Here is a 24,842-nt window from a genome sequence, read left to right as displayed (position 1 = left end):
TATATATACAAATTCTGGTAATAATTTTAAATATGATTAATAAATACTTTCTAAATATCAAAATGAACAGTAGAAATTCCAATAAATTTGTCACAATTACATTTTTATATTACAACTTTTTAACTTAATACTTTACTTTCAAAGTTTATTCAAAAATAGTTTACTAAAATATTAAGTATTCATGATAAATCCCAATATTCTAATTTTGCTCATTCAAGCAATCAAAAATATTTAAGAATTTGAATAATTTCAAATATAAAACTCAATAACTAGTGAAGAATAATCACAGAACCATGAATCCCATACTATGTATCAAACATGACATTATAAGTTCTTATAAATTCTCCTGTTATCTAAAATAATTTGTTTTATTTGCAACATTTTAATCTGGCTAAAAGACAAGATGTTCCATAACTATCTTTCCGCTTACAATATTAAAATGATGAATTTCCTGTATCAAAGAGATGTTTTTTCATGAGAATAATGTAGTGTGAAAATATCGTTTATTTAAGGTATACAAGTGACATTTTACATCAGTATGTTATGTGTAAATTAAAAATTAACACGTGTCTAGCTTTATCATAACACAAGAAATCTTATTTAATTTGTACAAGTATCTTTTAATGACGTAATATTCAAATTATTGCTAATATCTTTTATTTCGATTGCATCTTTACTGAAGAAAGACACCACGGTCTCTGATACCATTAAGAAACCATTGTCCGAAAATTTTCCTGGAATATTCCAAACATCCAACCATACGAATGGAGCAATAGCATGTGTATCAAGAGAAATGTTGAAAGTGTAATCTGAAGCTTCAGTTTTAAATGGTCCTATGATGTCAGCCTAAAAGCAAAAATTGATCAAATTATATATTTTATTGTTCTTATATCAAGTTATTGAACAAAATTTTTAAAAAAATAGGCAATATTCAATCATACACGTTTGATATTTGGGAGTAATTTTTAAGTTACTTACAGCAATATAAGGCTTTTTCAACCCTGTTGCAGAATGGAATTCAGAAAGAAACAGTACATTTCTTGATTCTAGATTTGGCTCTTCTGGTGACCGAACAATAAAGTACAGAAAACAAGAATTTTCATTTGGGCAGCCACTTCTTTCTAATAAAGTCGTGATGCTTTCTTGAAAGACAACTTTTGAACATCTAGGTGGCTAAAATAATAATACATAAGTTAGTTAAAAGGATGGAGATACAGATTTAAAAATATAGTTTGATTTCTCGCATCATTTAGTATTTTAAAATGCTTGTTACAAGAAATCGGCATTAATTTTAAAGACAGGAATTTTTTTTATGGAAAAATTTAGTTCGTGGAAATAAATAGAGGTAATGATTACAACTATAATACACCATATCATGATATCAATAAACGTTTGAAATATTTTTTTTTAAAAAGTGCTAAATATTTTAAATATTGAGCCTCTGAAAACAAATAATGTTAATAAAAGAAAAAAAAAAGATATATGCATATGATCATTTTAAATAATAAAATAATACATATACTCATTAAAAGACAGTTTTCATTAATAAAAACTTAATGCAGATATTATTACAAAGATCTTTCCAAAAAAAATAATAATGAACTTTTGATTATCTTTTATGAGATGCATTTTATAAAAAAGCAAGAATACTGGCATTAGTTTGAAAATACTGTGGTTTAATTTTTTCATGAATCTACAAAATCAACTAAAATTTTTTTTTATAAAATTGCTAAATTGGAAAAATATAACCAAACTGGCTTTTAAAAATAAATTTTTATGATATATTCGGATATTTCAATAAATAAATATCAATAATAAATATATTTAATTCTTATTAAAGAGGAAAATAATATATTCACAAATGAAAAATTCCTCAAATTTTATTTAAATACAAGTTATATTAACAGATACCTGTATTTAAATAAAGTTTGAGTAATTTTTCATTTGTGTATATATTATTTTCATCTTTAATAAGAATTAAATATATTTATTATTGATATTTAACAAGTGAAGAAGTTGACTTCTTTAGTTTATAGTAAGCATCCTAAATTTTACATTAAAAAACATTACTCCTTACTTTCATTAAATTTTTTTAAAAGATATAACATATACGAAGTGTTATAAATTATAAGCACATTCCATGTGAAATAATTATATGAATTAGAAAATTAAAAATGAATAAGGACAATTAGTTCTAAAAAAATGAATCAAATATAAATTTATAAAATCTAATACGAACCTGGCTGAAAGTTACAACATTGGTGAGAAGAGGTTCCATAGATGACCAACTAAATACTGAGATATTCAAAATCAGATTATTCAGGGGTGCAGACAAGTCCGAAACAACACTAACAACAGCCTCATCATCTTTTCGATAGGGGGATACCAGAAGAGGAGAGAAAAAATGCTTTGCATAATAATGTAGCATCTTCCATCGCCCTCCATACTCTAATTTGTAAGAGGGGAAAAAGAACTCATAAATAACATTAGCATTTGACTGAGAGATTCACTTTATAAAAAAAAAGTAGGCAATTAAAGCATTTTTTTTTATTATTTAAAATGTATTTAAAAAATTAGAGAATGTTAAATACCAGTGGTACACTATTACCTTCAAAAAGTTCCAGAATTTATTTCATTACAAATTGAACCTCTTTACTGAATGTTATTTATAAAGTAATTATACTGTGCCTTTTTTGACATCATTCATACAAAAATGCAAATGATAAGTTATTAATTCAATTTTCAGCATCTTCACTAATGTACTTGAGAATTATTGCCCTTAAGAATATTCTTTATTCAAAGTAAAAGTCATATGGGAGGATAAAAGAAGTAAAAGAAAACAACAAAATAAGGTGTATTAATAGGTAATTTGACAGTAGGAAGAACTTGGACCTGCATCTTATTGTGATGAAGTACCTATAATTTTGCTTTTCTTATACCAGGAAATCTTGAATGCCTGTAATCATGATTCATGTGCTATTTTTACTGTGCAAATGAAATTATGCAAACTAGAAGAATATGTGGCATTCTTTGTTTGCTTCATGGGAAATGGTAAAATATATTTAAATTTCAAAAAATCACAGAGTTTTTGAAAATAGTAATATATCTGTCAGAAAAATGATTAACAAAGTACTGAAAAAAAGTTCAAAAGTTAATGAAAGCAGAAGACAAAAGACTCTAATATAAATATTCTTAAATTATTTTCATTTAAAATTCAAACAGTCTTATTCCTACAATTTTAAAAATTGTATATCTGGAGTACAGCAAGCATAATCAAGTTATAAACACTCAAGCATCACCTTAATTGATGTTCATAAGACAAAATGTTCAAAGGTTTACAACAGTGCATCCTTATTTTCTTCTCCTTATTTTTAAGTATGTGAATCCTTTTTTGAAGAGCAACCTTACGGCACATTTTGCGCAACAGAGTCTGAGCAATAATACTTTGATTCTAAACTACATCATAGTATAAAGTTAAAAAAAAAATCTAATAAAAACATTAAAATTTATCAAACCACACATCTAATAAAAATGAGAACAAAACTGGATTCTAAGATGGCACTAACCGCGTAATTGTTTTGCCCAATGCCATATGTGCATCGATGTATCGAATTTTGATAGTTGTAGCAAAAAATAAACCAATCATATTTTAATATTGATTATAATTTAAATTGAAATTACTTCAAATACATAGATAAGACAAGTATTTAATGGATTTCCATTTGAATCAAAATAAGGAAATATTTCCAAGATAAAAGGTGTCATCTTATTAGATAATAAAGAAATTAAAACAATTACGTGGTTAAAAAACGATACTATCAATCAATTGTAAAGAACTTTTAGTAGGATATGTAAAGCATATTTTAGTTTCTATTAAGTTAAAGAAAACTCAAGTTGCTTGTATGAGAAAACTGTATAGACTGTGCCTAGTAAAACAGCCAAGAAAAATACCATACAGTTTTAAAAAGGAACTATGATATTTGAAAGAATTTACTTTAATAATATTTAATTATAAAAAAATTATTACTATTGTAATCTTTTTTTTATATGCTATTTGACATTTTGTAAAATAAAACCAAAAAAAAATCTCTGTTTAATGTTAAGATAGAACAGAAAAAGATACGAGCTAAGCATATTTAAAGTTCCCATCAATAATACAGTTGATCATAGCTTTCTTAGCATTATTAAAATAGGTTATATTGATTACAACAACTTTTCTTGTGTTTAATATCTGATCTGTAAAATTACTTTTTCATTCATGATAATTCTTATTAGACCTACTAAGAAACAAATCTTACAAAATATAATACAACACAATTGTCTGCTGAATATCAATGCAATTCTATTCAATTTCAATTTTATTTTTTTGATAAATTTTTTATGTTTTTCAAAAAGATAAATATTTTATCAGAATAAGGTTTCTTAGAATTCATAATTTTTCAAGGTAAAGCATCTTGGATATTGATTTCTAAAATGGAGAGTGAAATATTCAGATCCGGGCATTCCCATTCACTCTAGACTACACAATGGAGGATTGTCACTCCACAATCCATCATCAATGAAAAAAATATTGATTGGATGGGTGGAATTGGGCATGGTGTAGATGGAAAAGTAGGATTTCAACATATGCTAATACTCTTTCAATCCATTTTGGATTAGGGGCTCAATAAATATAAATGGGGAGCGGAACAAAACTAACAAATGCTGAGATACATATTTTAGGGAACAAAATACACATTCATTTGCTCATTTGAGGGATTTCTTACGTAACATGCTACTTACATAAATCACTTAAGCATTTACTTACATAAATATTCATAAAATTTACAAGAAACAAAATAGGTTTTGTGGAATATTGAATTGTTTAGTTTATTTACATTAACATTTTCTTTGAGGCTTTTATGAAAATTATTTTGAAACAGAATTAGTAATTTTGAGCTATGATTAGATGATGAGAATGAAACCTGCATATGCACTTTACTTGGTAAACTTCAATCGTGCACCAACATGAGAACATTATGATCCACAACAGTAATTTTCCATGGATCAGAAGATTGAACTCAAGATAACAGATACATAGCACACCTTGAATGCAATCTGCTGATCTGAAGCCAAGCTCCCTTTACAAAGCCACTCTGATTGCATACATCATAACATTCGATCAAAGATAAAGGATCAATTGAAATCCCCTGTGACTGTACAATTTAAAAAAATATAATAATTATATTTATAAAAACATAATAAAAAACAGTACGGTAATTATTAAATTTATAAAAGAATATAATAATTACATTATTGTTATTAAAATTGCACTTTAAAAATGAAGGATCAAAATATTCATACACCATAAATTATTTGATGAACTATTTCAATTCAAAGGTGTTAAATTAGATGAAAATATTTAATTCATCCTTTAAAATGTTTATATGATTGAGGATTAAAATCACAGCAGTCATTCAATGGGAAAGCAAAAATTTGCTGGCATATAAATGATTTATCATTGAGACATAAATTGTAAACAATAATTGTAAACATGACATGAATTGTAACATGAACATGAATTGTAAACAATTATAAACAAAGTTGAAGTGAATTTAGTCAGAAGCAATGTAAAATATTACTTATGAAATTCTTACCAATGGAAGCCCATGAAGGAGCTGGCCAAATATCATTTAACTGCCAATACAAAGCTCCCATTGTCTTTCCTTCCCCATTTACAACTTCACTTTGGCTACGACGATACTTTTCAGTTTCGGTTTTTATTGCAACAGCTTGCACAATCTGAAGAAAATAATTGATTCATTAAAATTTCTGTATTACTAAAACTGACAACAAAATTTTTAAAAATAAGTTTTTAATGTTAAATCTTATATTAAATTATATATAATTAAATGACTGTTTGCTTGTTTGGACATTATATAATTTCATACCTATTGGCAGATCTCCATGAAATTTTACACACATGTTCAATAGCATCTCGAGAAATTAACTGTTCTATTAAAATGCTATAATACTCTACTAAAGGGAATAAAATGGGCCGAAATAATTTTATATTTTTCTGTCATAACTTTCAAATATATCATTGCATAAAATTATTTTTACACCAATTTAAAATTTAAAAATAAATAAATAAAACAGCTTTTTATTGACAAAACTTTCATTTTTGAATGCTATATATTAATTTCAATCAATTTTTAATATAATTAATTAGCACAAATGCAAATTATTATAAATATTATTTCCTCATTTGTAAAATCTATTTTAATATATTCAAACACATTTATAGCAAGCTTCTGCCAAAGTTAAAATTAAGCTGTTTTCATCAGACTATTTCACTTTGGTTCTATTTAATAGTATGAAACACCTTTCAAAATATACATGCAGTTATTGACCTTTAAATACTATTTTTTAAAATTGTTGTAATTTCTTTTACTACTTAATCTCATATTTCATCACTTCCAAACTTTTAATGTGCTCCTTTAGCATATGATATGTCTTTTCAATGATTACTTTTAGCTTGGGCTCATTAAACAAGATTTTACTTCACTTGATATAATTGTCAATTTTAATTGAATTATTATACATTTTATCACAAAATAATAGTCTTAAAAATAGTCAGAGGACACTTTTTTTTCCAGCTTTGCATTTTTCACTTACAAATATTTTGCCTCTTCTTAACTTCATAATATCTAAAATTCATGCATTTCCCCCTCTATTAACCATTACTGCTACATCATCAATCTTCAAAATCTGAATAGTTTAGTTTGATTATCAAAAGTCCTAAAATAGTATAGGTGTGAACACAGATTACAAAATTAGTACAAAAACCAAAAATATTCCAATAAAAATTAACACAACCAATAATATTTTCAGAGAATATGGTTATTTTCACATGTATTGGCTTTCTATTGAATGCACGTTGCTCCATGAAGATAATTTATTTTAGTTTTATGTGAATTTTATAAGTATTGATATCCTGTTCTTAGTAGTAGTTGATTTTAAGGTATCTGCATAGACTTTATGAATGAATTACATAATTTATTGCAATATTATATAATTAACATATTGAAGGAATTACATAATTTAAATCAAAGAAATATTAAGTATCAATTATCATCAGTATAAGAACCTTTTAGGTAGTTATCTCTGAATCTCATAAGTTAAAATTTAATCTCTTAAAGTTAACAGCCAAATATATATTGCCAAGTTCTAAAGAGGAATTTCCAAGCAATCTTATAAGCAAAAAATTAAAAATTTACCTGGGATAAATATAAGAAATCTTTAAAACCTTGAATGCCACAAGAAGTATCAGGTAATCTGAAATGTTTCAAAATCATACTGTCCATCTGTAAGTTACCTATAAAAAAATATTAAAGGTTAATTTACAAGTTATCATTTAAATATTAAATGTTCTTATCTAAAAACCCTTACTTAAATGATGAATCATAATAATTTTTTTAAAAAATAAGACTCTATTCTAAATGCTTAAAAAAAAAGGGGGGGGGAAACCAATGCTTTTTTTATATTCTAATTGCATTTTAAAAATTAATATGTGTGTGTAAAATAAATTTCACAAAAGCAAAACTTGAAGTTGAGTTACAGTAAGCAATCACAAGCTTAAAAAAAATCATTAAAATGAAAGTGCTTATAATGCTAATAAAGCAATAAATAAATAACATTTCATGAATTCAAAATTACTAAAATGGTACATAATTTCAGAAGTATCAATGGACTGTTACTAACAAAAACTTTTATTATAAGCATATGATTTAAAATAAAAACTTATCCATAAATTCTCTAAGCATTAGGTATAAAAATAATAAATGTATCTTTTTCAACCAATCACTCAGAGAGAAATATTTAGAAATTTGAAGTCAGATGTTATAACATTTTTGATAAACTCAAAGAAAAAAGTTATACAATGCAGAAAAACTACAAAATGGAATTCTTAAATGAAGCACACAAAATAAAATAAGAGTAAAATGATTTTAAAATACTTAGCAAAGTAAAAATATTTAAAAGATAACCTTCTGAGAGAAAAAAAAAACATTCAGAAAGTATTGGTAACAAATGCATTGATATTTACTTATTATGCATGATACCTATATTGTTCAAATAAATAAAAATCTATTCTTAAATGTTGAGATATATTTCATAATTGAAAATGTAACTACATTTAAACATAAAATTGGAAAAATTTATATTAGAAAAAAAAAACATTTACTTAAAATTTTTTATTTTTTTTTACTTGCGATATTTATTATTTTAAGTCACATTATAATAACTCACCAAACATATGATGTTGACGATGTTTCATAGCATCATTTAAAGGATATTGCCAATCTTGAGGATTTGAAACATTAGCAAGAGATTCAAAAGAGGGAAAAGATTGAAATCCATATTCAGATACAAATCTAGCCCTGGGATATGTATCTGGGTTCCATTCACTACCAAAGTAGTCGTAAAAATGCACTGTGGAAACAAAGAATTATGATTTTTCAATAACATAAATAATATGTTACATTTTACAATTATAAAGTTTTATTTATTAAAATTATTAAAAGTAAGAGAAAAACATTTAAAATGAGAACAATAATAAAAAATAAATAGGCTGAATCTTCAAACCTTGTTTATTGTCAATGGGAGAAAGACCCAGAAAAAATATTTGAAACAACAATAATAACTATTTTAATTTCTTCACAGCAACAAAAAAATTTGTAAATTATACTCAAAAATATCTTACAAAATTATTAAATTTGCTGCAAATGAGCTATAATTTTAATAAAACGATAATTTTTATGAATTTTAAGCAGTGTAAGTTTCATTTTTGTACAGCTATATTTTTGGAAGTTATCAAAGAAAAAAATATGAAAATATCATTTCAAATTAATCCCCCAAGCTTGAAAAAAATTACCCCAAAGTGAACATTCCTGCCTTCCATATGATCGGGCCAAATTTGAAATTCTAAATCCAATGGTCTCTCTTGAAGAGAGCCAACAAAGTTTAGACAATAAACACATTTTTTTAATATTATAGAAAATGAAATATTTGCATTTTAGTTTTCAATTTTTTAACTATTTAAAAATCAATAATTTTACTGCATAAATTAGTATTCTGTCAATGAAATGTTTAAATTTTTATTTCTAGCTTTAGAATAAATTTTAATATGATTCTTAGAACAACAATAAAATTTTCATACATTTAATCTACAAATGGATAAAAGGAGTGCATAAAAAAATTATATAACAATTTATGTAGATAAAATGGACATTCAATGCGAAATATTCAGAGTATTAAAAAAAATTTTAAGAATTTTTACCTATTGTTCAAATTAAGAAGCTAAAAAACATGAAATATTTCATTTAAATTAATTTATTTATCAACAATATTGTTAATTTACTTGAACTACTGATTTTACATATAGATAAGCTAATAAATATCTGTAAGAATAAGTATTAAATAAAAGTCTGCTAAAAGGGAAATATTCAGAAATTCAGAAAAAATTATCAACAAAAGCAACTTACCATCACCATATAGATTATCTTGAGGATTACTTGAAATCCACCCTTCTCTAACAGTTTCAGGTCCATTAGATGGGCTTGAAGGCAAAAACGTTCGAGTAGGATCTTCATTAGTTACAAGTAGCATGATAGTATCAATGTACAGTTTGACATAATCAGCTTTGTATTGTTCCAAGTATTGCGAAACAGATGGCCTAAAATTGTCATATTCAACAACTTTATTAAAAGTTATTAACAGAAAAATGAAGATTATGGAATTTAAACAAACAATAGTTCATGGAAAAATAAAAAACATAAATGAACATACAAAAATATAAATAAACTATATTTTTGTATGCTCATTTATGTTTTTAAAACTTAAAATATAAAACTATTTATTTGCTCTAAAATTTAAAAGGTATTTATTTTCTTATAAGTAAATTTTTTCTCTTTTTTTTCAATGAAACTTTTTTTTAAAAAAAAATTATTATAAAGGTAACATATTTAGCAAAATATTTATTTTCCGCCTTTATTATATATATATATATATATATATATATCAACAAAAAAACTATAAATGACTAAAAGTCCTTTATTTACCACCAATAACCAGATATTGCTTGTTCATTTTCATTGTTTCCAGCCCAAAGCAACAAACTTGGGTGATGTTGAAGACGCCTAACCTAGAAATATTTAAAGATATGAAAAGTTCACATAAAGAGCTATTAAAAAAAAACATTTATGCAATAAAAAAAAATAACATGTATTGCAGAGATGTAAAATATTAAAAAAAGAACAGCTTCCAACTATGAAGAATATCAAGGAAAAGAAGTTCTTAACTTAGCATTATTTTCTTGAAAATATTTATAGCAGAATACAATGAAAAATATATTCTTCAAAATGTAAAAAAAAAAACTAAATTATTGAATTTGAAAAAATGTTTTGAAACAAAACAGTATTTCTTAATTTTATTTGTTATTAAGGCAAAAGTCATTAATCTGCAAGCAAAATAATATATATATTTTTAAAATTCCAAATGTATTATAAAAGTACCTTGGTTATTTGTATTTAGCATATATCTAGTGAAATACCAATTACCATTAGAACCAAAATATAAACAAGTTTTGAGGAGAAGAATAATGCATGCTGCTTTAACCCTTATCGCGGCAAGTATCCTTTTTTGAAAAAAAGCAATATATATATATATATATAGGTAGCTATACATTTTATATAGTATACCTCGTTTTGTATAGCATCTCATTTTGTATAGTATACCATACATACAACTTTATAAAAATTATTTTATAATGGTAGTATATTTTATAAAAAATTATTTTATAGTGGTAGTATATTTTTATAAAGTTGTATGTATGGTATACTATATAAAATGAACATAAGGGTTAAAATATAAATAAAAATTTAATTCTGACACAAAATAATCTTATTAAAATAATTTAATTAAAACATATAGACTTAAGCAGTAGGCTGAGAACAAAAAAGCTGAACTTTATGAAATAATATTACATAAACACACAGAAGTAAAATAAATAGAATCAACAGAACAATTAAATGAATAGCACTATATCAAAAAATGTTTGAGATATTAAAATTAATGTAGAATTGTTACATAAAACAAAATTGATAAATCTTAAGAATATAAAAATTGATTTTGAAAATAATGAAATGCGTAGCACTGTGTCATGTCTGATCATATGACACAAAATTAAATAATAAAAAGACTTAACATAAACAAATCAAAGACTAAACCATTATTAATAATTCATTTTAAAATGTAGGAAAGGAAAATAAATTCATTGCTAGACTGAAATATTGCACAAACCTACAAGAATTTATATTAAAAGATGAATTAAATTAATGATGCCATATGAAAATGATATTCTATTATTTGCTTCATCTTCAGTAAGGTACTAATTATCAGTATTCTTAAGATTATACAGGAATTGTATTTTTTCTGATATATGTGTGATACCTGCTTCTGATTATTAAACATGATTTTCAGAATTAAAAAAAATGAGATATGATTTCTGACTAGTAAAGAATTTTCGAACTAAGATGATGATAAATTCATTTATATTATAATTCATTAATCCTGTATTTCAGATTAAAAACAAAATTATAATAACTATGTAAGAAATAACTGCTCAATGATAAAATGAATCAGTATTAAAATTCAGAAAATAGTTACATAATAATAAGCAAATTTATTCAATTTTAACATTCAGAAATATATCGCTTTGATTTTCTAATACTCCAAGAGTACTTTTAATGGGGAAAAAAATCAAACACTATAAAATGATTACCTGTTGAGTCACTTCAGTACTAATACTGCTAAGAAAATCTTGATAGGTTGGATATAATGCACAAGCAAACATCAAATCTTGCCAAATTAACAATCCTAATCTGTCTGCTGTTTCATAAAATTCATCCGTTTCATAAATTCCACCTCCCCAAACCCGAAGCATATTCATGTTGGCTTCTTTAGCAGATTGCAAAAGATTTTCAATGTATTGAGGAGTGACTCTTTCCTGGAAACTATCAGCAGGAATCCAGTTAGATCCTTTGGCAAAGAATGGCACACCATTCACTTTAAAATAAAAACTTAAGCCTGTAAAGTAAAGATATATATAATAATTAATCAAATCTATATCCAAATTCAATTAATATATAAGATATCTTTTTAAATTATGGGTAATGATCTAGAAAAGGGACAGACAGAAAATTGATGAGGCTATAATAACTTGCCTTTTTTTTTTTTTTTCAAATTTTTAAATTTCTAAGCAAATATAGTCAATGAAATTATCTTGACTTTAATGGTTTATTTTAATAAAATATATTTTTGAAAAACATTTTCTAATAAATGTCCAAGCGAGTTCCTTCAATGACATTTTTATTCTTCATCTTCATTATTAAGGAAAAAGTTCAAATTTTTATCAGCTTTGAAAAATTTTTTGTCAAATTCATTTCTAGTATTAGTGACACGCTTTATAAAAAAAAAAAAAAAAAAAAAGCTGGAAAAGAAAGTATATCTTGTTTTAAAAAAAAGTATATCTTGCTTGAAAGTATATCAAGCTTATATATCTTGAATAGAGAATTTTCCCCCAAATTTAGTTGAACATTTATTTTAGCCATGTATATTTATGTGATATTGTAACTACAAGCGGGAAAAATAAAATTATGGTGAAGCTTGAATTCAAGCAGTTAGAAAATAATTTTACGAACATGAATAATTGAATTTATCATATATGAGACAGTAATTTTCTCTGTCTTATGGTTTCACAAGCATAAACCTACAAATCAGTACGATCAATAATTTATCAATAAGAAATTGCCCATCAAATTAATTTGTACACTTTTTTTGGTACCACATTCCATTTTTCTCTCTTACTGACAATACAATATTTCAATATTTTTGGTTGGTATCAATAAGTTTTAGTTAAATTATGATTTCATTAAAGTGGAAAAAATAGTGAATTTGAAAAAAAAAATCGTAACAAAATTTAATAATAATTTTGATAATGTATTGAAAATATATTAAAGAATAAAAAATACCAAATAATTCAATTATTTTATTATTTTTAGAATTTAATAATAAGCATTTTGAATTTAAGTAATTGATGTTCATTAACGTCATCTGTTCATAAATTTAAAAAAAAATCAATTTAATTTAGCTTATTTATATTAAGAATTCATTTTGGAGTAAGCAAAAGTTATTTTGGTAAGAACCTCATAACATGGTTTGAACATGGTTAGATGACATATGTTCAAACTTATGAATCTATCCAAACTTCTGCATCACATCAATGGGTCAAAGAATCAAGAATAAAGACTAACAGGATGGGTACAGAAATCGCAAAAAACTTTTTCCCTGACTTTTCACAAATTAAACTTGCAACATTTCCCTGACTTACGGCTATTAATTATATTAGTCCATTGGGTTTCCTCCTACTAAGAATTGCTGTATTTCTACAATATACAATATTAAAAACACTTAATCAAGTTATTTAATATGAAAAAATTATATATTTTTTATGAAATTTAATATTTTAAAAATGGAATGAACATTCAAAAAATAATATATTACATTTCTTATAAGAAAAAAAAACTCTGGAAATTTTAACAAAATATGTTGCTTCTAAAACTGCATAAGAAGTTATATTATGTTCAGTAAAGATTATAATGGTTTTTGCTCAAAATTTTAAAACAGTTCAATAACTAATTAAAGCTCTCTGTATAAGTACCAGAATAACATGCTGTACCATAAATATCAAAATAGTAAAATTATACACACCTAATTAAATATATTTTAGTAACTAGAACTAGTACTTCAATTTTTTTTTCTTTAACAAATCATAAGAAATTGTTTCAGTCAGAAACTTATGCTTTTATACATGAATATAAATATTTTTAATTCCATTTATTATTACAAATAATACTGGACATAAAATATAAATTTAAAAATAATAACTCCAGAAACATATAAAAATTGCATGCCTATTATACTTAAAATGAAAAAAAAATACAAATAATAATCATTAATTTCAAAATTAAATACGGTAGACTCCCGAGTATCCAGCCAAAAGTGAGGAAAGGACAGGCCGGATAACAAAAAAGTCAGATAGATCAGAATTCTATGAATTCATTTCTTGGCCCACCAATACCAGAAGACAAAGTTTTTATATAATAACTCATAGTTATAATATGCATCTTCACAATTCCTATTGAGTACTAAGCCCTTCATTAATCTCAAGACACATAGAATGTGAATGTGGCCACAGCCCGGTGAATCATAGAAGCAGAAGCATGAAAGAAGTTAACGAGTTGAGTTAAAATAAAAGACTCTGTACTGGTAGTTCATATATATTTATATACTGCATTGCCCTTTTCAAGAATTTATTAGAGAAAAAGTAAGTTAAAAGATATAAAATGTTTACATTTTAACATAAATTCTGTAATCTTCACTGTGGCACATTTAAAAAAATACTAAGCATACGCCAGGAACAATTTACGAATACTGTACATATTATGAAGTTATAATCAGGGACAGCGGCAATAATTGAGGTCTATTACATACTAACAAAACAATGAACAAAAAGCAGAATGCTACTCTTTTCTGGTCATAACTTGTATTTTGCACACAGAGGATCGTAACAGAGCGCTTCTAATGCCTTGGCGATGTTTCCTTCTTCATTAATTACGATAAAGGAGAACTAGGTCAGATAGTGGCGAGCCGGATACTTGGGTGTGTATTGTATCATCATTATATAAAAAAAATATCAATTACTAAAATACACAGAAAACACTTGATTTAAAACAACAAGGTCTGCTTCAAGTGAATTAACAGGTTTTAAAAGCTTCTTCTGCAAAATTTTGTAGCCTATAATTTCTTTCTTAATTCTCTTTTTGAACTGCATCTAGAATTCATTTATTATTTTTAATTCTCTAGATTCGAACTTTGCTTAATGTTTTCTTTTCAGAGTTTAACTTAGTTCCTTTCTTTCCTTTTGTTTCTTCTCTTTATACACTTCATATTTGATTTCTGAATTTCTCGTATTAAAATCAGTTGGTGAGAAACTTCAAAATTACCTATTCCCCCATTTGCTAGAATGTCATAAACAATTCGTTTCACACAGAGTGTTTGTTCTTTCATATCCTTCCATAGACAATCTTTATTAATCAAAAATTCTCTTTCAATGTAATTATTACCACAAGGAAGTATTATTATCATTTTTAACAATGATATGGTGTCATTACAAGGTTGCGAGAGCAGGTCGAAGCAAAATTATAAAGCCTGTCTGTACTTTGAAAAGTTAAAACTGATCTTTCCGAAAGTTTCCTTATGGTAGTTATTAGCAACTTTCATCAACTTACTGCTATTCTAAACATCATAATGAACTTTTTTAAAAAAATAATTGCAATACCCTTTAAAAAAAAGATATCCCCAGGTTGCTGTTGCAATGCTCATTTTGACATTAGGCTTTTAATGTAAAGAAATAATTCATACTTGATCAAGCTCATGTTTGGCACAAAATGCAATATCCCCTGATATTTAGATATATGTATTTCCCAAATTTTTCAAATCAATAAATTTCCCTGATTTTCCAATTTTGCTGCCAATCTGATTAAAAGGTTAAAAAAGTTATAAAAAAAATACAAAAAATTTTCTATTTTTAAACGCACAAATAAAAATTGTTTTAAAAACATTTTTTCATGAAATGACAATTATTTTAACTAGAAAATTCTCATGGAATAAGTGAATAATATTAAAATGAACAAAAATATAATAAATAAATAATTATTAAAAAATTTAAAATTTTCTAACTAAATTTATTTTTTTACCTATGCTGTATTTTCACCAAATTTAATACTAATTGGAAAATTAAACCATAAAAAAATTCACACATTCTATAATTACATACTACAACATTTTTACAATGTTTAATGCATAAAACAAACAAACAAAATTCTTTAAAAAATTCCTTGACATTATATTTGATTTATGTAATTGATTATTTCCATTTTGAATTCCATACAAATGAATTAATTGAAAGGGGGAGTTATGAAAACTTTACAAACTTACCAGTAGAATTTTCAACAGGTTCTTGTATAAGTTCTATTGTTCTAAAACCTATTTTAATAGACTTTGAGACAGATTCCTCATTATTTGAAAATATTATCTTCAGAGTATAAAGTGGCTGACTTCCCAATCCATTTGGCCACCAAAGTTTAATGTCATAATTCTATTTTTAAAATAATCACCATTGAATTAGATATGAATTTTCAAAAATTTAAAAATAATAAAAATAAAATGTGGAAATTTTTTTTTTAAAATTAACAAAAATATGAAATAATATGCTAGGGTGGCTTATTATTCAAATAATAAAATAATTTCTAAAAAATTGAATATATTTCAAGAGAAACCTATAATTAAAGAAAATATATACAAAGATATATATAAAAGCAAGAAAACTTTAACAAATCTATAATCAGAACTACAGAAAAATATTAATATGTTTATTTCTTAATTTTTTTTCAATAAAAATAACTTATATGAAATGAACAGACCTTTGTAAAGATTATTTTGATAGTCTTTTGGGCACTCAAATTTTCATCTGGCTTGATACTTATATTGGACTGAAAAATGACTGAATCATTCAAGGAAATCGTCATATTACCATTGACCAAATCAAATGAAGCCGTTTCCATATGTGTAGTAATTGTCATATTTTGCAGTTTTCCATCTAAAAATAAATGTTTAGAATATAGCAGTATGAATAAATTAATCTTTTTTAACAAAAGCTATTTTATTTTTGAAAATGCTTACTGATTATATCAGGAACAACAGTCACGTCTGTTATTAAAAGTGTATCAAATCCTACAACTTCCAGTGGTTTCCTACAAAATGGAATTGTGCATAAAAATATAAATACAAGGTGCTCCATAAATTCATGCAAACTTCAAAAAATCATAATTTTAAAAAATGCTCGAAAAAATTGTGGTTTGCGAGAAAATGTCAAAAAAGTCCATGGATTTTTTTCACCCATTAAAAATTATTTAAAAAATGACTGATAGATCGTGCTCACATGTTAAACTGAGATGACTTATTCAAATCAGGATAGCTAGAAAACACAATGTTGGAAATGGGTCAGTTATTTGATGCTAAAAGCATGCTATCATTACCAAATCGAGCATTAATAGTTAAACTTTTCTATAAGGGTGGAGAATCCATGACTAATGCATTGCGAAAGTTCTGTATGATGAAAAGAATCAAGGTGAATAAAAGCCTTAATTCAAAGAACGGTATACTGAATTTGGTACTCCATCAGTGCAAACCATGTCCCTGTTATACAAAGTGACATGAGAAATTTGACATAAGAAACATCAATGGGGAGTAGCAATGCATGTAAAGATGAGAAAGAAAAACCCGATTCCCATGGCATGTTGCCTTTACAGACATGGTCGTAAATCTGCCATTGACCGATGCAGGACCACTCTTACTTAGCTCTTAAGGAGCTTCTTACAAAGCATCAGTAAAATGAACAGACATCAAAGATTCCCGAATAACCAAAAATGAGGGGAAAGTAGGCGAAATGTGCCAGACACATGGCATGCCTGGGCCATGGGAACATGATTTAACGGGGATTCCAGAAATGTTGATCCAACGCATTTTTCACAGAATCTTGAAACTGCACCCCTATAAGATACAGGAACTTCCCCAATTATTGCCAGCAGATTCCGCTGAAAGACAAGCCTTTGCAACAACAGCACTTTCACATTTGGAATGTGGTCCACAATTGTTGATAAACATTATGTGGACAGATAATGCCCACCTTTCATTGCATGGTAACGCCAATACGTAAACCAGTCATATCTGGGTGACATCAAACCCTTATGAGTATACGACCAAACCACTATATTCTCCAAGTGTGACTGTTTGGCGTGATTTTGACTTTGTCCTTCATTTGGAGTCACTTCTCTTCTAAAGTGCATTGTCCTATATCCAATTGGAAAACCTGTTCTGTCATTGCAGAATGGTATCTTATGCTTTACGAGACCACGTTATATCTGCTTTGCAGCATGTAAAGGCATTAACCATCAACTTCATATAGGATGCCTTGTTCTATCAAGATGTTCCTCATAGACACATTCACCGAGGACCGAATGATTAAGTGACCCTCACAATCACCACACCTTACACCAGCAGACCTTTGTTTATAGGGATATCTAAAGTCTTGTGTCTATCGAGGCTCTCTAACTACTTTGGCTCTCCACCACTCAATGGGTCGTTGGAGGCATTGATGCCAACATGCTACACTCAGCTTCATAGGCATAGTTACATGTCTCACTTGCTTAATAGCTTACAGTAGTGATCCTACTCAACACCTTTTGCTTTAAAATAAAATACATTATATTAACTTAATGTACTTTGTTTTCCTGATTTGCACAAACCATCTCAGTTTGATATGTAACCTACATCTGTCGGTCATTTCTTAAATAATTTTTTGAATGAGAAAAAAAATCCAAAGGATCTTTCAACATATCCCCTCAAACCACAAATTTTTTTGAGCATTACTTTTTTTATTATGATTTTTTGAAGTTCACCTGAATTTAAGGCACACTCTATATGTACACTTCTATAGCTCTATATGTACACTTCTATAGCTCTATATGTACCTTCTATTGTTTATTAATCTGGATATGCTTTGGGCTGAAAAAATTTGATTCATTGATAACTGTCAGATTTCTATGAAACTGCTGTATTTGATGTTAGTTTTACCATAGGAAATAATAAAAGAGAAAAAAAAACATATAATTATTTTTAATTGTATTTTGAAATAATTCTTTGTAATCATTATTAAAAAATGTTCAAAATAAAAAAAATAGATAATTTAAGCAGGAAGCATTAAAATTTTTTGTGTTCCACTAAATGAAGAAATTTCAACAAACTGAAATCAGTGCTATACACTACTATTTAGATAATAATCAAAATTTATTATAGTGAATGCCACATGAAAAAAAGAAGAAAAAAAATATTTAAACTGGGGAGTAATTACCATATTCCTTGTGTAGGGAAAGCAGGCCCCCAATCCCAACTGAAAGAACTTTGCATTTTACGTATGTAATTCACATGGCATTCTCCGTTTTGTACAGGAGGTGGGCAGACTGGTGGAATGACATATTTGAGAACTTGAATTTCATGTTTTTCTTTGGAATATTCTACAGCAGATCTAAATGACACTCTAATGCTGTTGTTAGCCTAAAAAATGTGAACAAGATCATTAAGAATTTAAACACCACGTGGCAAATTTAAATTAATAAAATAACATAAAAAGTTTAAGCATCTTTGAACTAATCTTAACAATTAATTCATAACCATTAACTAATCTTTAATTTCATACTAGGCAATTTATAAATTAAGAGTTAATTAACAACTGATTCTTAATCTGTTATTTTTTTATGATAAAATTAATTTTTACAAATACCAAAACTTAATACAAAGTATTACATGCAGCTAATTTTATACAAATTCTCAGCATAATTCAAAAAACATTCATCAAAAATTATATATTTCAAAATTTACATAGAATTTGTTTAATATTTCATACAAACTCAGAAATGTTTTACATGCTACAAAATTTTAATAATTTAAAACTAAAAGTGACATTTTTATATGATAATTTCAAAGAATTAAAAAGAATATAAAGTTATTAAACAGCACTATAAAGAAAGAATATTCTCATTTTATAATATGTTATAAAGGATTTCTTACCTTTAAAACAGGTTTTATGTCAAATAAGTAGCGAACAAACATATTATCAGAAACTCCAATTAATTTGCCATTTAAATGTATTTTGCTAACAGTATCAAGTCCATGAGCTATAAGAACAATTCTTGTCTTTTGCAAAAGATGACATTCAGCTGAAATCAAAATAAGTCAATTATAAAAAATGCTCAATTATAAAAAAAAAAAAAAAAAAAAAAAAAAAGTTTAAAAAAAGCTGTTTAAAAAAATGAAAAGCAATTAACAAAATAACAGGAAATATAAAATAGCAAAGTTAGCAATTAATATGGCAATCACTGAAAAGTAAAAAATTTGTACTGAACCAAATAATATAAATTCAACATATGTTATATTTTTATATAAAATATTCAACTACATAGTTAAATACTGAATATATCGGATCTGAATGCATTTACTTGTTGTCTATCAAATAAAACTAATTAAGAATGATGCTGAAAAGTAAAAAAGAAAATGTTTTGAAACTGACTAAAATGTAAAAGTGAAATTTAGATATGCAGTTATTGAAAAGAAATTCTAATGTAATTGAAATTAATGCTAATGCTTTACAAAATTACAATCGTAAGGAAATATAGATAAGTTAATCAAAATGCTTTCAAATTTTTAAATTTTTATAATTTTCTCTTACTTCTTAAGCAATAAATAATATATTACATTTTTTTTTCAATCTTTCTATAGGGATTTTTTTTTTTTTTTAATCATGTAACTTAACATTTTAGATTACAGCTAATTTTGCAAATTATAAAATTAAAATCAATACTTATTATTTTAAATATATTATACCATATTTTATATTAGCTAAAAAAAATGCACATGTCTTACTTAACTAAACTATTGAATTTTATCCGTTTTTTAAAGTTTAGTTTATACAATAACATAAAAGCTATAACTACTATAACATAACTACTATAACATAAAAGCTATAACAAAGTAGCTATAACTACTTTGAAGGATCCTTAATCCTCTAAAACAAGACTTCCTTAACTTTTTTTATTCACAGCTCCCATTCTAAATTTAGATTTCTTGAAGATGCTGTATGTAAAATTCCAATATAAAAAAATAGTTGCTAATTTTTCTACAAAATAAGTAAAATTTACATTTTACAAATAAGAAGTTATTAAACAATTATTAATAAATATAATGATCTATGGAACCAATAAGCCTGCTGATACACAAAAATGAATGATTCAAATAGTAATTATAAATATATATACACACCAATGGTTCACAAGTTTTTATTTTCTATTTTATCACTCAATTAGTATTTTTATTTCCCAGTCCCCTCTAGGACCATATACATCTAATCAGCCCTATATGTAAAGAAGCTTCTACATGTAGGGACATTTACTAAGGGCTTGTGACTTATAACTACTAAATAACTGCTTATAATCCATAAAAGCTTTTATGGTATTTATTATAATTTTCACCAAGTAAGGCTCTTGATTTTTATTATAATTTTTACCAAGTAAAACTATTAATTCCTTAATATTGCATTAAAAGATAATGAAGGTTAATAATTAATCACTGTGATAATCAACCATATAAATAGAGTCTAATTTCAATAAATAAATCATTGTGCTTGTTTCTTGAACTTCAGTTATATAAAATTAAGTTCATATTAAGACAAATATTGGAATCAGAATTACAATAATTATTATCCATATATATGCATTATTAGATGAGCATTTTTATCCACTAGGATTATGTTAAAAAATATATAAATATTTTATGGGTATAAAATTAAATTTTTAATTCTTTTTTTCACTGCTACACAGAAAGATTTCAGACAAGCATAATTTTCCTTTTTCACAAGTTTGGGAAGCAAAATTCTAAAAGATTTTTTTTTCCCTTTATAATCCTTTATTTTTTGTGTTTCCCTAGATAAAACAATTACACATCTGATCAATCAAATACTTCCAGATATATGGTCAAACCCATGCTTCTAGTTCAAAACCACTGTTCTAAAGGATTAAATAGCAAAACCACATCTTTTTTTCACTTGCATAATGAAAGAAATAGAATGGGCTACAAATCAAAGTTAATTACCAATGTATTGATGTTCAGGTAATGATCTTCAGCTGTTAAATTCTTATAGACTAAAGATTATTGGGAACCTGTAATGTGAATTAACTGCTACTAGAATAGAATGTATGGCATACACCTAATGAAATTCAGACAAAGTACTCACATACTAATTTGTACAAGTTGTATATAATAAAGTTATATATCAGAGTTAATCAGTAAATAAGTTGCATATCACAAAAGAATTAAGAAAATAAATAAACTATGAATATTATATAACATATTTTATGATACTGTGATGATGAAGTTGAGACTCTGCAGAATGCTGAGATATGTACTTTGAGATTGGTTGGATGGATCAGCCACCTTTATGAGATTTTTTAAATTTAACCTTCAGTCCCTTGAATTTAAATTACTTTATAATGATTTTTATACAAAGTTTATTAAATGTTTCAAATGTATTCGATTTTACCAAGAATACGTTGAATTTAATTATACAGAATTTAAATATTTTCCTTTTTTTTTTTTGTACTAAAAATAAAAAATCATTTCTAGTATTGCAATAAGTTAAACAATGTTTTTATAAACCTGTTTGCAATACAAATCATTTAATATATGTGAAATTTTTTAAAAAGACGTTCTAAAAAAAAGTTTAGTTCTTTTCCTCTACAACAAAAAATTAAATATATGACATTTTTAAAAAGCTATTAATGTATATAGGACATTAATGCATATTCTATTAAATAAAGATTAATATTGACACTTAAATAAAGATTAATATTGCCAGAGCAAGAAATAAAATGTAAAAAATTAATTAAACTGAACCTATGAATTTCCTCTTGAAAATCCAATTGTCTTGTCCAACCCAACGATATAAAAGATCATTTTCACCAAAGTAAGGCTCTTGAATTATATTGTTCCTTTGTAAATCAGTATAAATACTACCAGGCACTTTTGCTTTGACGATAATACCTAGAAAAACATCATATTATATTATCGAAGCAAATGACATAGAAAAATAAGCATTTTTTTTTTGTTTATTTAACTGTATAACTAATTAAGACGATTAACAATAATCAATGAGAATTTGCATGCAATATTCATAAATTAACGTCAAATATTTCACCGAACGAGAACGCAAAACCATATTTTTGATCGCATTGAGATGAAATTTAAAACTGATTTATTTGCTCAATATAATAAATAAATATGTTTTAAAATAATTTAGCATTAAGTACATACTTCCATTTGAGTTTACAGCAGTCCAAATGCCATTCAGTGACAAAACTGATGGTGATCTATAAATAATAAAGGAACCATTTGGAAAACTACAACGAGCAAAAGTGAAACAAAAACCACACAAAATTAAGAATGCGCAATTCTTCCAATACATTTCGAAGAACTAATTAATGTGTTAAAAGAGAACAATTGGCATTCCGTATTAAAAATTTGAAATACAACAAATTCTTTCAAAAAAAAAAGCGACTTCAGCAAATTTTGACAGATAACAGCTACTCAAGGCGGAAAATGAAAATAAACACTACTCAAATCGCTTTCCAGTGATGCCAAATATTAAAATCCAAATTTTAAAGGGTTAATTACAGCATTACAGAAAAGTTGGAGATGCATTTTTGAAATTCAAATTCAAATAATGGTTAAAACTAATTTTAATAATTTTTGATTCACAATTTAAATGAAACGTGAAGGAAAAAATTTAACTTGATTGTAGTTTTCAAAAAGATTAGATACACTTGGGAGAAAGCTGTCTCAGGAGGACGGGTGAAAATGTACTTGTTTTACGGGTGCCCGTAAAACAAACCCGTCGGGCACGGATTTAGGAATTTACTTCTTGCACTCGTATCACAAAAGTAGCATGTTACATACATATTACTACTAATTTTGCATAAAATGATAATAGGAAAACAAATTTTCAAAAACTTTTAACCAGTCGGAGCTAATAAGAAATTAATCATCATCATGAAATTTCGTTGACATATCCAGTGTCAAATTAATTCACCTTTCGTGTTGTAATTATTTTTATCGTTTGTTTAAAAAAAATAGTACAAATATATTTATAGAATGTTTTAATACTGCCCATAGATAATTTGAGGTAAAGCAATTGAAGTGAAATTTAATCTTGAAAAGAATTCAAATTAAACGAAATTCCATGGGAGTATCCATCTTTTCATCAGTTAGGCTTGAAACACTTTAAGAATTCATAAAATTTTATATAGATTCGAATATAAATTAAATATCACATAGCAGAAAATATTTGTATATCATCAAAAAGTTAAGTAATAAGATACATTTTAATGTATCTTATTCTTGAAGTAATATCTGCCAGGTATTACTTTAAAAAAGTAATGATAGTTTTGAAATGTTATTTTCAAAAATCTAGAATTAAAAAAAAAATCTTCCAGAGAGTATTAATTAGTATTAAATTAGCAAAGAATGATGTTTGTGTTTTTTACAAAATTAAAATGACAAAAAAATAATTTCATTAAGAACTTACCAAACATATCAGTAGTGTAGTACATTAAATTTAAAAACATATTTCTCTTCTAATGCAATTGTTTTATATCAATATCTTTAAAATACAGCACTGTTCCTGATCTATAAATGATCAATGAAGTTACAAAAATAAAATTCCACATAATTTAAATGCCTTTTTTAATATATATATATATATACTTCTGTTCTAATTGTTATAAAATTTTAGAGTAATATAACTATAATAAATTTAAATCATAAAAATCCAATTGTAATATTTAAAATTTTTTAATTTATAAATCAGTATTCACAAATTTAGACATCTGGGTGCTAACCAGTCTAGTTCTTTTCCATATTTCCCCATACAATACACAGCTATTTTCAAAAAAAGAGAAGTGATAATTATTTTGCAACTACTTGGAAAAAAATATTTTAGTACATCATCAAAAATGCATGAAATCCAGATAACTGCATTGCATTCTAAGTAGATGAGAAAAAAACATAGTTCAGGA

General features: G+C 25.7%; 1 protein-coding gene across 1 annotated transcript; it reads right to left on the bottom strand.

The window, feature by feature from the left end:
* Positions 1–3: 3 nt before the first annotated feature.
* Positions 4–23,367, bottom strand: LOC129983738 (beta-mannosidase-like). Its single transcript, XM_056093347.1, has 16 exons — positions 23,083–23,367; positions 22,666–22,812; positions 19,789–19,937; positions 19,073–19,275; positions 16,843–16,913; positions 16,584–16,759; positions 16,099–16,258; positions 11,822–12,126; positions 10,101–10,183; positions 9,525–9,715; positions 8,290–8,472; positions 7,260–7,357; positions 5,637–5,781; positions 2,240–2,448; positions 979–1,173; positions 4–846 (listed from the first exon to the last, which is right to left on the bottom strand). The coding sequence occupies exons 1-16, from the start codon at positions 23,231–23,233 to the stop codon at positions 601–603; spliced, it is 2,712 nt and encodes a 903-aa protein (XP_055949322.1). The 5' UTR covers positions 23,234–23,367; the 3' UTR covers positions 4–600.
* Positions 23,368–24,842: the final 1,475 nt, after the last annotated feature.

This window comes from Argiope bruennichi, chromosome 9 (genome assembly GCF_947563725.1).
Source record: "Argiope bruennichi chromosome 9, qqArgBrue1.1, whole genome shotgun sequence".
Lineage (NCBI taxonomy): Eukaryota > Metazoa > Arthropoda > Arachnida > Araneae > Araneidae > Argiope > Argiope bruennichi.
Note: the sequence above shows the minus strand (reverse complement) of the source record. Positions and strands in the feature narration are given on the sequence as shown.

Bases quoted from the DNA above. Each gene is read 5' to 3' on its own strand.
- LOC129983738 (XM_056093347.1), bottom strand. From the start codon at position 23,233: ATGTATTGGAAGAATTGCGCATTCTTAATTTTGTGTGGTTTTTGTTTC. The intron at 7,358-8,289 runs GTGAGTTATTAT...ATTTTTTTATAG, and splicing joins TCGTCAACATCATATGTTTG to GTAACTTACAGATGGACAGT. The intron at 2,449-5,636 runs GTAAGAATTTCA...CTTACAAATTAG, and splicing joins TCCTTCATGGGCTTCCATTG to AGTATGGAGGGCGATGGAAG.